The following is a 14,273-nucleotide window of genomic DNA, read 5'->3' as shown; positions in this document are numbered from 1 at the left end:
TCTGTTGATTATTTTCTACTCCCTTTTTATTTTTATTCTCTCTCTCTCTCTCTCTCTCTTGATTTTTTTTTTTTTTTTTTTTTTTGTTAATCCACTAATGCATTTAAATTTTATTACATTCTGGAAATTAATTTAAGCGTAATTTTCAAAGTTTGATACACTGTGAATTTAAGCATATGGAAAAAATCCTGATTATTACTACTTCCTTTTATTTTCATCAGAATTGTGTGCAGATCACTTTTCCCGGCCCCACTCAATAAGTAATGATTGAATAGAATATTTGTTGACAGGTTAAAGGAGAGTTACTATTATTTTGAAACGAAACCAGCACAATCAAACACTCTTTGCAAAGCTCCCAAGGACAAATGACTCATTTGGAATTTTCTTAGCCAAAGGACGAAAGAATGGATGTGATTTTCAAACACCTTGTTGTTTGTTTAGTAAAATTAATTGGCTACACAGATCTTCGGGAATTATTCCGTTTTTAGGTGAGATATATTAGTTATTTCAGGTTGATTTTTTTTTTGATCTGAAGAACGAAAACCGGGACAAACAGGCATCCCAAAAGCGTTTTACGGGACAATTAATTCTTTCATTGAAAACCGGGACGTCTGGCAACCCTACACAAGTAAAACCACCGCTATACCTTTTATAATATTTTAGTGTTCTAGTACGTTTACCAACAAATCCAGTACTTTTCTTCTACTCTTCTTTTTTCATAAATACATTTGGGAGAGAAAAAAGAATGAACATTTGACAATGTTCGAAAATTTCACTGTTAAAGGTGTTGGGAGAAAACAGATCCATTTCTATTGATTTTTGCTGTAACTTATAGTTCGTTCTATTGGGGAAAATAGGAAGTACGAAAGTGTCAAAGAACGAAGAGTTAAGATTAATAAATGACCACAGTAAACAATAATTATTACATATTTGGTGATCCGTTCAAACAGTAGGCTATTAACGAATTAAAACTCGAATTTCTCAATAAGTCCATTTTATATTTCTTGTTTGCTCTCGACATCCTCTATATTTGTCATACTTGTGTTACTTTAATGGTTTTATAGTGAGTTCTAATACGACAATTAAGCACTTATTACGCCAGGATTTTTAGTTTGGGGATGTAAAGTGAAAATTGGGAGGGTGTAAGTGGTTTGCACGGTTTGTATCGAATTTTGACTTTAAAAAAATAAAGTTGGGGGCTCTTTTCAAGAATATTGGGGTCATTCCCCATCCCAAAGGGAAGGGGGAGCTGCCGGAAACCTAATAATTAGATATTAATATCGTAAAATGTCATAAATAGGGTGAAACGGGAGCAGATAAAATTTTAGTACTTTTTTCCCAAATCTAGTATTTTTTTCTGCCTAGGTTAGTACGAAATATTTTTGCTGGGTGGTCACACTGCTGTAAACCGACCACAGGGAAGGGAATAAAGAAAGGGGAAAAAAAAACCCGAAGAATTTCGAAGTAGTCAGTCAGTCAGTCAGTAATATTATTAGAGCTTTATATTATATTAAATAATAATAATAACATACTTACCTTATTGCAACTGCAAACGTTTCTGCACTATTGGTGGAATACGGGATTTTATTTCTGTATTCTGGCGCTGAATATGGTTTCCAATTCTTTCTATTAGAAAATGAAAAGTTAGTGTGGACATACAGTAGTAATTAAAAAATTTCGCATCGTCTTCGCGTAGTTTCTCATAGTGTGTAAAAAGCACCTTCAACTTAACGCACAGTCAATAATGGATGAACCAAAAGCTTTCGTGACCTACGTTTCATGTTTCTACGTCGTAAGTACAAAAGGCAAGAAGATATCTCTTGATGGTAGCTGGACTAGTGTTGCCACGAGACGAGACGAGACGAGACTTCAGGCTGTCTCGTCCCGTCTCGTGCAAAGCATGTCCCGTATCGTGTCTCGTCTCGAAAAAATGTGCTCGTCCCGTCTCGTCTCGAGAGGTTCTGTCCCGTCCCGTCTCGTCTCGTCTCGTTTGTCTCGTCTTGTCTCGTAAAAAATATAGCAGGATACCATGGGAACGAAAGTAAAATCTAGCAGGCTGCACCATGCTAATCAAGATACAACTAAGTTATTACCCTGAACACACAAGACAAGAACAGAGATGGAGTGGGTCAGTGGGTCAAGTGGGTCAAGTTTTCTGAGTGGATCAGTGGGACGTGGGTCAACAGCATGTGATCCACTGTGACCCACCACCCACCTTGACCCACCGCGACCCTCCACCCACCGTGACCCACTGCGACCCATCACCCACCATGACCCACTGCGGCCCACCGGCTCAGTATGATCTACCGACGCACTCTGCTCACTGCATTGTACACAGAATATTCTGAAGAATGTAAATTTTTCTTCGTTTTACTTTCAAGACCTTTCCCTTCCTTTTCCATTTATTTCTGTCTACTTACCTGAGATGAGTAAATCTAACCAAGTGAAAAAAGATCTTCAGGCACTTTTGGATATTGATATTTTTAATTGTAATAATAGCAATAGGGCTTATACTACTACTTGGCTTTCGAGACCTGTGGTTTTTAGAGGAGCTAACTACTGGAAAAAATACATTTTTGAATCACTGTAATATATAAATTATTATATGAAAAAATGAATGTAACTATGTGTGCCTGATCATCACGGTCAAATTGCAAAGTCAAATGAAATTCCTTCTGGTATATAGTTAGGCCTTAATCCAAACTGGGATGTTATATTGCTTTCATTATAATGCATAATATCCTAAGGAGGTAGTGAGGATCCGAATTTTTGCGAAACAAAATGAGTATTTCGCAAGCCGTTAAACGTATGGAGCTGAAATTCAGTGTATTAACTGTTTATTGAAAATAAACATCCTAGCAGTTTTTAAAATTCTCCTTTATAGGGAAGGGGGGCACATTCTATATAGGGAAAATTGGTTGTGAGTTGTTTGTAAAAATGATCTTGCTTTCCATCCATTGCTATCCATTGCTTTCTACTATAATAATTGCTGAAGCTTATGTTTATTATATGGAGCGCTTACAGCACAGGACAATCAACCCATAAAGTTGTGACTAAAATAGGCATAAAATTTGTACTGTAAGATTAATTACACGGAAATTTTAAGTTTGGATTGTACGCATAATTATATGGAAAATTTTACAGTATTTTTCCCTTTACGTTCGTATACTTACCTTAATTTGGAAGTTTCAAATTTCATCTTTTGTTCCACTCAAAAGTATCGATGATAATTTAATTGAAATTCATCGTAATTTGGCACAGGGCAAACAGTAATGTGGTAATTGAACAGGAAGAAGGAGGGAAATTCCTATTCACCTATGAACACTTTCCAGGAACCTCGTTCCCTTTCGCTTTCTAGACGGGGGAGGGAACTTGGGAATGGCATCAAACCTTCATGTGTAATTACAAAAATTAAATTTATAAACAAATAAGAAATCATCAGTTTATCAGGCTTTAATTGATAATTTATTCACAAGATTCCCTATCGAAGGCGTGAAGTTTCTGTTCTCCATGAGTCGAAATTGCCAACTAACATGGTCGATATGGAAAAGATGTTGCATGGTGATAGAGAGATAATACTTCTTGCTGAGTATTTCAAAACTGACCAAGAAATATCGTTATCAGACTTAAGTCTAACAAGCAGATTGTCGATGGCTCAGTGGTAAAGCGTTCACCTCTGGTGCTTGAGGTCTCGGCTTCGATCCCAGCCCCCGCCAATTGAACTTTGTGGTGGACAAACACCGTGTGCGTGGGTTCTCCCGTTTCCTCCCACTTTCTTCATTCCACCATTTCATTCATTACTAATCATCACTGTCTCCTTTAGCCTAACCGGCATAATGTGGGACGTGAAACTCAAAGATTTCATTTCATTTCATTTCATTTTTCGAATGTGTGTGTTTTCTCGAAGTTGTCTAGTATCCTACCACTTTCTTCATTCCACTAATTTTCCCATCAACATCCATTCGGCCAAAGTTGCCTAAAGGTCTTAAAAATAAATTCAAATAAGCTCACACGGCAAGGACAAATAGTTTACAAGATAATATATCTCGGCTGTTAGTTGTCTGAGGCTTCTCGACCCTGCCTTTTTTTTTTTTTTTTTTTTTTTTTTTTTTTTTTTTTTTTTTACATTCTGAAACATTGAAATTTGTTTCACCAGTTTCAATACACGAATATACAGTAAATTGCTCATAGGTACGTCGAAGATGAAGACATTAATGTCAAGTAATGTTTACACGACAAGCAAAGTTCGATCTAAAGGTGTCACCATCCCCAACACTATCGTATACTATTAGCCCACTTGCTTTATAGTGTCTGTATATATATATATATATATATATATATATATATATATATATATATATATATATATATATATATATATATAGTGAGAGAGAGAGAGAGAGAGAGAGATGGAAAGATATATAGATAAATAGAGAGATAGATATGTATGTACACTTTGATTTCATATATTTCAGCCTTTAGGTTTCACAGTGTTAACCACACCAATCCAAAAACTACTTTCCATTTTAGCATGTTTAGATTTGTTGCAATTATTTTTTTTTTAAAAAAGGCTCGGAACCAAATAATTTTATTGAGTAATGGAAAGTATTTGATTGAAACTTTATGTTACTGCACAGTAAGCTCTACTTAAAGTGCCATAGTAGTGGGAGCTGAACGACACATCGGACGAAAGAATGCTTGGAACCAGTCTTCACCTCCATGGTACAAATCTGTTCCAATAACAGCGGGGTTGTGTGCCACTATATGGTGGTTTCCCCGTTTGTGTAACAAACTCATGACAGTACACCCAGATTAGCTTGTGGTCTTAAAAAAGTTGATTTTTGGTTGGCCATTTTGGATTAAAGTTTCTTATATTGTCGTGATCTATTCGCAATCTTACAACGTACATCTTCATACCAAGCCGAGCGGTCTGCGGCGATAGACTATCGGCTTGAAGGACCCGGGTTGAGTCCCAGAAGGGTCATGTGTATGGATTTTAACAGCATTTGTTTTTTCGTATTATGTCAGGGGGCGAAATCGTACGGGATAAAAGGATTTCAGTCTGAAAAAATTGAAGAGAATATCCTCCCCAGGATACTTTCATGGGAGTAAGGAATTAGTAAAAATATAGGATATACATTTTATGGCAAGTTTAAAAATATGGTTTGGGTATCCTATTTCTTTTCTATAATTTTGTTCTTCAATCTTCGAATTTTGATCATTCCATGAATATTATACCAAATGTTCTTTACACTCTGTAAGAAACCATTTCTGAAGATAATTCAGGTCCTAATGAATATTATTCACTAGGAAAGGGAAGTATTCCCCTCCTCACAACATGGAAGCAGAGGGCAATTTCGCACTCTGGTCAGATCAAACATTTCCGCGTAACAAAACGAAGGTCCCCCTGTAAAACCTCTTCACTTCCAGTGTTATTGTTAGTATCATAAATTTGTCCTTCGCCCGCCTTCCGAACGAAGAAGTGAATTTTACAACATGACTGCTGTATAATAAGCGAGCGATTGGTAAAATGGTAAAAGTGTGTTTTTATGTGTATGTGTGTGTGTGTGTGTGTGTGTGTGTGTGTGTGTGTGTGTGTGTGTGTGTTAGAGAGAGAGAGAGAGAGAGAGAAAACAAAATTTTAGTTGCAAGATGACGTACTTCAATTGCCGTTTTCAGTTCATTTCGGTTCATATAGCAAAAAGAATACCACCACCAGAGAATAAAGGCAGGTGTAGTCTGTTCTGTTCTCTTCCGCCATCTCAGCCAGAACTTTCAACTACAGCCTGTAATGAGTGTAGACCTTACCCAGTTTTCAAATTGAATAGATGGTGGTGGTAGTTCGGTTTCTTGACCTTGTAAAAAATCTTCCCTGTCTTTGATTTTGTTTGTCATCCTTCCAGCCAGAAATGAAAAAAATGAGAATTCCTCAGTTTACAGCAAGGGGAATTGGGGACAAGACATTAAGGATGATATTCCTGGAAGCTCATGTATCACGATTGTTTCATTCAATAGTCAGAGGAAACTTTTCTATGAAGGCTTTTCAACATGTTTTCTCACAAAGAGGATTTTCCTTTTGCAATCTATATGACCACTGGCAATTTCAATTTTGGCAATTCCCACCAACATTTTCATTTTCGAGACACGAGACGAGACGAGACATTTCACGAGACGTCTCGTCTCGTGTCTCGTCTCGTTTTCGAGACGGGACAAGCAGTATGTCTCGTCTCGTGTCTCGTGTAAAAGGGTTCTGTCCCGTCTCGTGTCTCGTCTCGTTTACGAGACGAGACACGAGAAATGTCTCGTCTCGTGGCAACACTAAGCTGGACTCATCTCTCTTTCCTCTCTTTCACGTGTGCAAACCATCTTCGGCAACGATGTTATCGGGGCTTCCACCGATATTGTTGGCAACGTGTGCAAAATACGCCGGCACCGACACCGATATTAACGGGGCTTCCGCCGATTTTGTCGGTATCGTGTGCAAACACGCTTAGTTTTGCAGTTAAAAGCTCAAAACCAATTTGACTCACTAAATTATGAACAATTAAAATCTAAACTAATCGCCTTATTTAGGCCAAAATTACCTGCATATAGGGCTGAATTTGAAATTTTTCAGATTCAACAAGGCGAAAACGAACCAATTGTAGGGACGTCATTTAGGGGGGTCAGGGAGGGTCATTCCCCCTTAGAGATTTATATAGATTTTATCAATAGAATAGTAGTAAGTCAGTGAAAAACGCGAAATTTTACCTATACCAAGGCGTCTTGGCCCCCACAAGCCAAATCTGAAATGACGCTACTGACCAATTGATGCATATTTTTTAAAAGAAAATTAAGAGTTATCAGTCAAGTTATGCCTCAGACTCAGGGGTGGATCCAGGACGGACTTCTGGGGGGGGGGCGGTGGGTTGTAATACTGCTACTTAGAGCTACTTTTAAGAGCGTCAAAAAATAAACTATATATTTTATTTATATATAAAATAAAAAAGTTGCCTCTTCTGGGGGGGGCAATCGCCCCCCCTCTGGATCCGCCCCTGCTCAGACTACCGAGGAACAGAGAATAAATTATTTATCTTTAGGCTTAAAGAAAATTTTTTACAAAAAAATCGCCATTAGAAACATTTACAACAGTTCAGGCTTTGCAGTCACACTTACATAACTTGGAAAAGGCACACGATCTAATGAAAAAACGTGATTATGTAGATTACAGCAAGCAATTATTCACTTTGTGATCAAAATCCACCAGTTAGCAGTTTAAATTCTTCGGCAGTTGCTAGCGCTTCCTTCACACATCAACAACCAACTTACCCCTTATGTAATCAGAACTATTACTACCAATTGGCATCACTACCAACAACCTGCTCCAGTATTTTCCGTACCTTCAGAACCTATTGCACGAAGATATTGCAGAACGGATTGTACAAGTGTATTCCTGCGAAAAAGACAGTGTAAAATGATATCCGATATGACTATTTTCCCCATTCGAAAAACTTAACCCAAATCCAAGATGGCAGATTTCAAGATGGCCGCCACTGTCGCCATAGCTCCATGCGTCCCACCTATAGACAACCCATACTAAACGACGACATGATTCGTCACACCGTTCGACTTTTGTGGGGTGTATCCAGACTTTTGCCTCACCCTGTGTATATAATAGACTATTATATTCAAATAATGCAATGTGTGTTTTTCTTTGTTTTTGATGATTTTAATTTAATTGCTACAAAAGAAGCGGAACCTACTTTAAAACTTGACTCCTTTTATTATCCTATTGAAATTACTACCTCTAACAGTGGCGTCGGAAGTATTTTACAGCTGGGGGGGGGGGGCAAACTGCTGTCTTGAAAAATAGACACGGGAATGTAACATAGGTAAGATAATTCGAATATATGTTTGTAATGTAACAATAATTTGATTTGATTGGTTAATAATAATAATAATATTTAAGTGTAGTCTGTCTGCATTTTCCTTTGCTTCCTTATAGATGTTTTCAAATGCACTGTCCGTTCGTAGGTTTCTCAGAGTATCCTCTAGATAGAATCGCTGCTGCTCTTTTAGCTCCAAAAGCAGAAGCGTCAGAATTTTGAAGCACTTTCGCCAGTTGTCCGCAAGGTACAAAAGCACGTATACTGACTATCAGAAAAAATATTCCGAATTTGTTCACTCTTTTCAAATACCCTTTTAGAATTACTGTTTGACCATCATCTGGACCACTTGTATTACTGATTATTTTTTTCAACGTGATTTGAATTCGTTTGTAGTAGATTGAAATCTGATTAGAGATTTTCGCCTAACACACCAACGAGTAGGACAAACAGGCAGCAAATGTTTAGGATTACTTTTGTTGATAGTTTTACAGGGTTCAAGAACAATGGCGTGCGTATGTTGTCTATCGTTTTGCAGAATCCAGGTTGATGTTTCAAACGTCTTTCAATATGGCCCGCACGTCACACAAAGATTCGCATTTTCGTGCTACTTCCTGCAATGGAAGATCTAACGCATGATTATTGCAATGAATGTATACAGCTTTCGGATGTTGAGTCGAAGTTACCTTCTGCACACAGAGACAACTGTTTTTTCTTTGAAATATCAGTCGTGGAGTCGGCTATGATTGCATAAAATGGAGACACTTTAGCTTCTGCTACCAAGTCTCTCTATATTGCATGCCCCATAATCTTTAAAATTTCATTCTTTCAATCAGCACTAAGCCAGATATCCCGTCGATTAATCCATTGATTGAGAACAGGCACATCCATTTTTCTTTCAGCTGGGAGCGACATCAAATTACCCGTACTATGCAAATGTCCACTGATTGCTTGACCACTGCGAGCTAAATATCTAACACTACTAGTTATTATAAGCAGTGACTGTCTTCCTTAATCTTGTTTACAAACTTGGTCTGAAAGGAGAGCTGAAACACGTGTTCTGTTTCTGCACTCATAACTTAACCCTTTCACTACCACTGGGACATATGTGTCCCACGGTACATTCCCCCTGGCAATTTACCGCATGTTATTGCTATGAATCGATGTTCCACTGGTAAAGAGAAGCCTGCTAATGGTTTACAGAATTCTTATGAACATTATCAAATAGTAGTGGAAGTGAACGTGGTGATAATGGAACAGATGAAAGTGAAGAACAATGTGCTACTGATAAAGCAGTGGTTGCATGTACTGTAATTTGAAAAAGGACGCCGAAATGTAAAATATTTGTAATCATAAATACGACCCAATTGTTTTCCTGACAATATACGTTTCATAATTGAAAATACCAGATTATCGTTCATGTCAATACCACTGGGACAAAAAGTTCTTACGTAAAAATATCAGAGGGATACATAATGTCCCACCCTTCCCACGTCGAAAAACGAACCGGTGGAAAATGTATTTTATATATATTTATACGTTTGAAAACAACTTAAAATAGCCATATATTAATGTTTCTCACTCCGAAAAAAATGGTAGTGAAAGGATTAAACGAATGGAACGACAATAGAGTTCGCATTTTTCATATGCTCTGAATTATTAATCCTACCTTATACATTTTTCCTCCTCACTATAAAACTTACTGCCCTCTGGATATTGTTCGTAAGAACATTAATTTAACTTTATGGAAAATGTATTAGGCCCTAAATATCCTGTTACTTATTTAAACTGTTATATTTTTCAAACTTTAAAATCTCGCTCAACGACTCGTTTCATATTGCAGACTTACGATTACTTAAACAACAATTTTAAAAGAATTTACAGTATTTTGAGAATGTACACCAATGGAAATAAAGAGAATTTTCAATTCTTTTTCCTAACTCTTTCTGTCTAACATGGGGGCAGAAAAAGCGCCCGGTCCCTTGTTTCAAAGAGAAATATGAATCTGGAATAGAGAATTTTTTCACATTACTATAAAAAGCAAAATTTAGTTTATATAATCAGTGCTGTGTGATGTTTTTACAGTCTGAATGTGAGGGGCCAAAACGAGTATCTTGCCCCCTTTGAAAATTTTAGGAAGGGCAACTGCCCCCCGGTTCCGGCGCCCCTGACCTCTAAACTGGTAAGTACACTCAGTGGTGAAATGTTACCTACATTTGCCTTTCATAGGCCTAAGTATTTGGCGTTATACCGTGAGTTAACTGAAGTTGCCTGTACTAATTGCTCAAAATGTTAACTGTTGAAGCTATCGAAAACGCTATAGACCCTAAATGTATTGTTTCGACCAGAAATATTTTGAGTTTGATATAAATTTTGTTTTAGTACTCTTAATGTAGACATTTTAATCAAAACGACGTGATAAAAAAAAAGTAGTAGTAGTAGTAGTACGAGGTAGTTACTATGTCCAAAAATGTGTGTCGATAGGTTCAGCCAGTCGGTTGTAATAAAATCAACAAACAAGATTACATTAATTTCTATTAGTATACATATAATGAAGAATCAGAATCAACTTCAGTACATAACCCGGTCAGCCAGACAATAATAGGAAAGTAGCCCTCCCTGCTGGTCTAGTGGTTAGCGCATGTGCCTTGGTAAATGTCCCAATGGGAGAACGTTAAAAATTTTCTTTCACAATCATTGACTTCAAGCAATTATCGGTCTTCTTTGGCCTAAAGCGCATAACCGTAGAAGATTAAACCAGAATTTCCATTTCATTTCATTCTAATTTTTCAATAGTAGGAAGGTGTATGACTGATCGGGGAACGGACTGGGTAGCATAATGATCAACACTGGAAAGTCGATTCAATGCTCGATCCGGTTGAACTTTTTTTTTCTCTGAGTATCGTTAAGTTCGCAACGATAGAGGATACGGTATAATAAAAGTATTTTTTTAAAATCATAAAAAACACTGTTTACTGTTCTGAAATAAATATTACAATCTTCACAAAATTATAACAAAAGGAAAGCGTAGCTCCTGAAATATGAATGCAACCCATTACTTAAAATTTTCACAAGACTACTGTTGCTTCAACTAATGATAAAGTGTAATCCAGCATGCCCTTTGGATTCATTCTGAAACAAATGCACTGCATAAGTTGATAACGAAAACACTCCAATGAGAGCTAACAAGACCTTTTTGTTTTTGTTTCAGGACTCCATAAAGGTGATTGTCGTCCTTTTATAGTAGAAGGATTCCAAGTAGGACTTGTGCGACCAGATGTATATGTTGAATTAGAGAATTTTCCAGATGTGTTTTTAGTGCACCCGGATGCAGTGGAGTTAAACCCTGCATTTAAAGACTATAAAACTAGAAGTACTCGCGTAGACGAAGTACTTAAGCTCTGTCGGAGTAAAAATACTTTCGTCACTTTAAAAGGTTGGAGAGATGAGGTAGGTAATAACTTTTACGTTAAATTAATATTATTGTTGTTGTTATTGGTAGTGACGATTTTTAAAAAAATCACAGGTTGAAGTAATATATAAAGCGTGTGTAAATAGTAGCGTCTTTGATTGATTTTGTATTGATACCGCTAAGTTGTGAGTTGGTGTATGTAGTGATCATTGAAATAGTTCAAAGAGTTATTACGGATTTTAATGTTTTCTTTGAGAAAAAGACGTAGTTAAATAAGATGCAAAAATATTTATGAAGGCGAAGCTTTTCACTTATTGGCTGTCGAATTCAACAGGAGCGGTTTTCGAAATTACAATAGGAATATAAGCATCCGATTAAAATTTCCAGGACACATACATGGTGAGTTAAATTATCTCAACAAGATGTGCCATAGTGTATATATGTTAAAGGTTGATGTAATATTTCCGGAATTAGCTTAGTAGAAAAAGTTGGAACATCATTTCCAGTAAATTTAAACCACTTCTGGTTTTGGTAGGGTGTTGCGGATAGTCATGATATGTTGTCTTGAGATGTTGAATCGTTTGCAGCGAACCTATGTTACCGTTTTCATTCTGTGGCGATAAACATTGAAACCAGAAGTAGTCAGTTTGAATAGAGCTTTAACGGAGAAGATGAACCCTATTCTTTGAACGCTGAATCGATTGAAAAAAACAGCTCCTTGCTGTCTTCTACCGTTTTTCTGTACTGAAATCAGTATTGAAACAGGAAATACTAATAAATTTGAACCACTTCCGGTTTTGATCGAGTGTTGCGCATAGTCATGATACGTTGTCTTGAGACTGAATCGTTTGCAGAAAACAGCTTCTCACTATCTATTACGGGTTTTGTTTTGGCAATAAACGTTGAAACCGGAAATAGATTGTTTGAACCACTTCTGGTTTGTATAGACGATTAACAGAGGAGATGGAACATACCCTTGGGACGCTGAATCGATTGCAGAAAACTGCTTCTCGATATCACTTATCGTGTTTTGCTCTGATACCTTTTGACAGACGGACGGACGCACAAAGGCGTTCTTTAAGTCTTCCGACACATGCATAGATGATAGAGGTGATAGACACATGATACAGGTTTGGCAAACGACTATCTCTAGTTTAACTGCAGATAGCTCAGTGAATGCTGTTCGGTCCAAAGTTCGTCGTCTTCAGGGCTATTCTACTTCCATCGACGTTTCTACGCTCCTTGCTCAAGACAAACTGCTCGCTGACCAAAAGCGTTTTTCCAATGAATTGAGCTGACATTTTGCTACAGTTTCTAGTTCGGCTGATTATTTGCATGATTTCCTACAAGGTAAAGCACGAGCAAAATGTATACCCTTATAGTTTACGTCATCAAATAATGAAAGTTTTAGTTTATGTTTTTCTGCTGGTGAAATTAACACTGCTCTAACGAGCACTAAAAATACTCCACCTGGACCAGACTTACATTATGTTATGCTTCGCAATTTTTCTGCCACTAGCAATCATCTTGAAGACTTCCATAATTTTATTTGGATTGAAGAATCCTTCCCTGCTCCTTGGCATGAAGCGTACATTTTTCCTGTCCGGAAACCTGGAAAATCGGCTAGGTCCAACTCCAATTATTAGCCAACTGCTTATGCAAGTTATTGGAGAAAGTGGTTAATGCACACTTAGGGTGGTATTTCGAGACTAAGTCGTTGCATTCCATTCAACAGTGTGGTTTTTGGAACTTACGTTCCACTGTTGATCATCTTGTTATCTTGAGAGTGCATTTCGCAATGTTCTTTGATCTTCTGAAGGCTTATGAAACCTCTTGGTGTTATAGAATTTTACGTCTGTTATTTCTTTGGGGAGCACAAGGCCGTATGGGGTTCCTTCTACCTAGGCACATCAGTTTCGTGAAGATCGATACTTTCGAGTCCGATTAGGATTCACAGTCTCCGACCGCTTCGTGCAAGAAAGTGGAATTCCACAAGGCAGTGTTTTAAGTGAGACGGCACACTGTATACTGTGGCGGCAAATGATGCTCTGACATGTGTATCAGCTGTCATTCATGGAATATTGTATACGGGCGACTTGACAATGTATTCCCGCTCTTGTGCTCCGTGTTGCTGTTAGACAATTACAACTCTTTCTGAACAGACTTTCACGTTCACGTTAATCAGTGACCACTGGACTTATTTTCTTATTGACACTTGTCGATTACGTCCAGTTTTGTTGCTTACACAAGTACTACGCATATTATCCAGATCTGTATCTGGGCCACACACGCTTGCCTTTTGTTGACAACATCTGATTTCTGGACCATTAGTTTGATCACTGGCTGTCTTCCGGATAACAATCCATCTACGGGAGCTAAAATAGCTCTGCTTACAAGCAGTCAGTCTTCTGCTAATGTTGTCCCATATTTCTTGAGATTCTAATTGTATTCTCCTTGCACGATTGCGTTGTACTCTAATCCGCTCAAAGTTGGACTATGGGTACATAGTTTATGGATCCTCCAGAATTACTACGTTACGCCAACTGAACACTGTCCATCATCTGGCATACGTTTGGTGACTGGTGCATTCCAGTCCTATTACCAGTTTGTATATTGAAGCGCACGACCCATCTTTAACTCAGCACCGTTATCATCTAATGCTCTACTTTTTGCTTACCTAAAATCAGTGTCTCACTATTCTTCATCTTTTGCGCTGGAAGCTGGAGATCGCTATCAACGTCATCAAGCATGTTCCAACGCTGCCGGGCCTTCTGGAACTCGTGCTCTGGAACTTTCGGATGACATTGCCATCGAAGTTTTGTCCTTTATGTGAGTTGGGTTTTTACCTACACCCCCATGAATACTTCGTCCAGCTAATTCTTTCCATCTGGCCCAGTACAAGAAGCCAAACACCAGCTCTCATGAATTTCAACAAGAGTTTCGCTTCCTCATATTGCATTTCTACTGATGGTTCCAAAGTTGCTGATTCTGTCGAA

The 14,273-nt window shown here is 37.7% G+C and overlaps 1 protein-coding gene across 1 annotated transcript in view; it reads left to right on the top strand.

Moving 5' to 3' along the window:
- The window catches only part of LOC145673338 (uncharacterized), a 92,921-nt gene that overhangs the window by 31,003 nt on the left and 47,645 nt on the right, over nucleotides 1–14,273 (top strand). Inside the window, exon 2 of the mRNA XM_081742949.1 lies at nucleotides 11,077–11,315. Coding sequence (XP_081599075.1) covers nucleotides 11,077–11,315 — 239 coding nt within the window. The remainder of the gene's footprint in view (nucleotides 1–11,076; nucleotides 11,316–14,273) is intronic.

The sequence above is a fragment of the Thermobia domestica genome, chromosome 16 (genome assembly GCF_964235325.1).
Source record: "Thermobia domestica chromosome 16, izTheDome1.hap1.1, whole genome shotgun sequence".
NCBI lineage: Eukaryota > Metazoa > Arthropoda > Insecta > Zygentoma > Lepismatidae > Thermobia > Thermobia domestica.
This window is presented reverse-complemented; position numbering and strand designations above follow the sequence as displayed.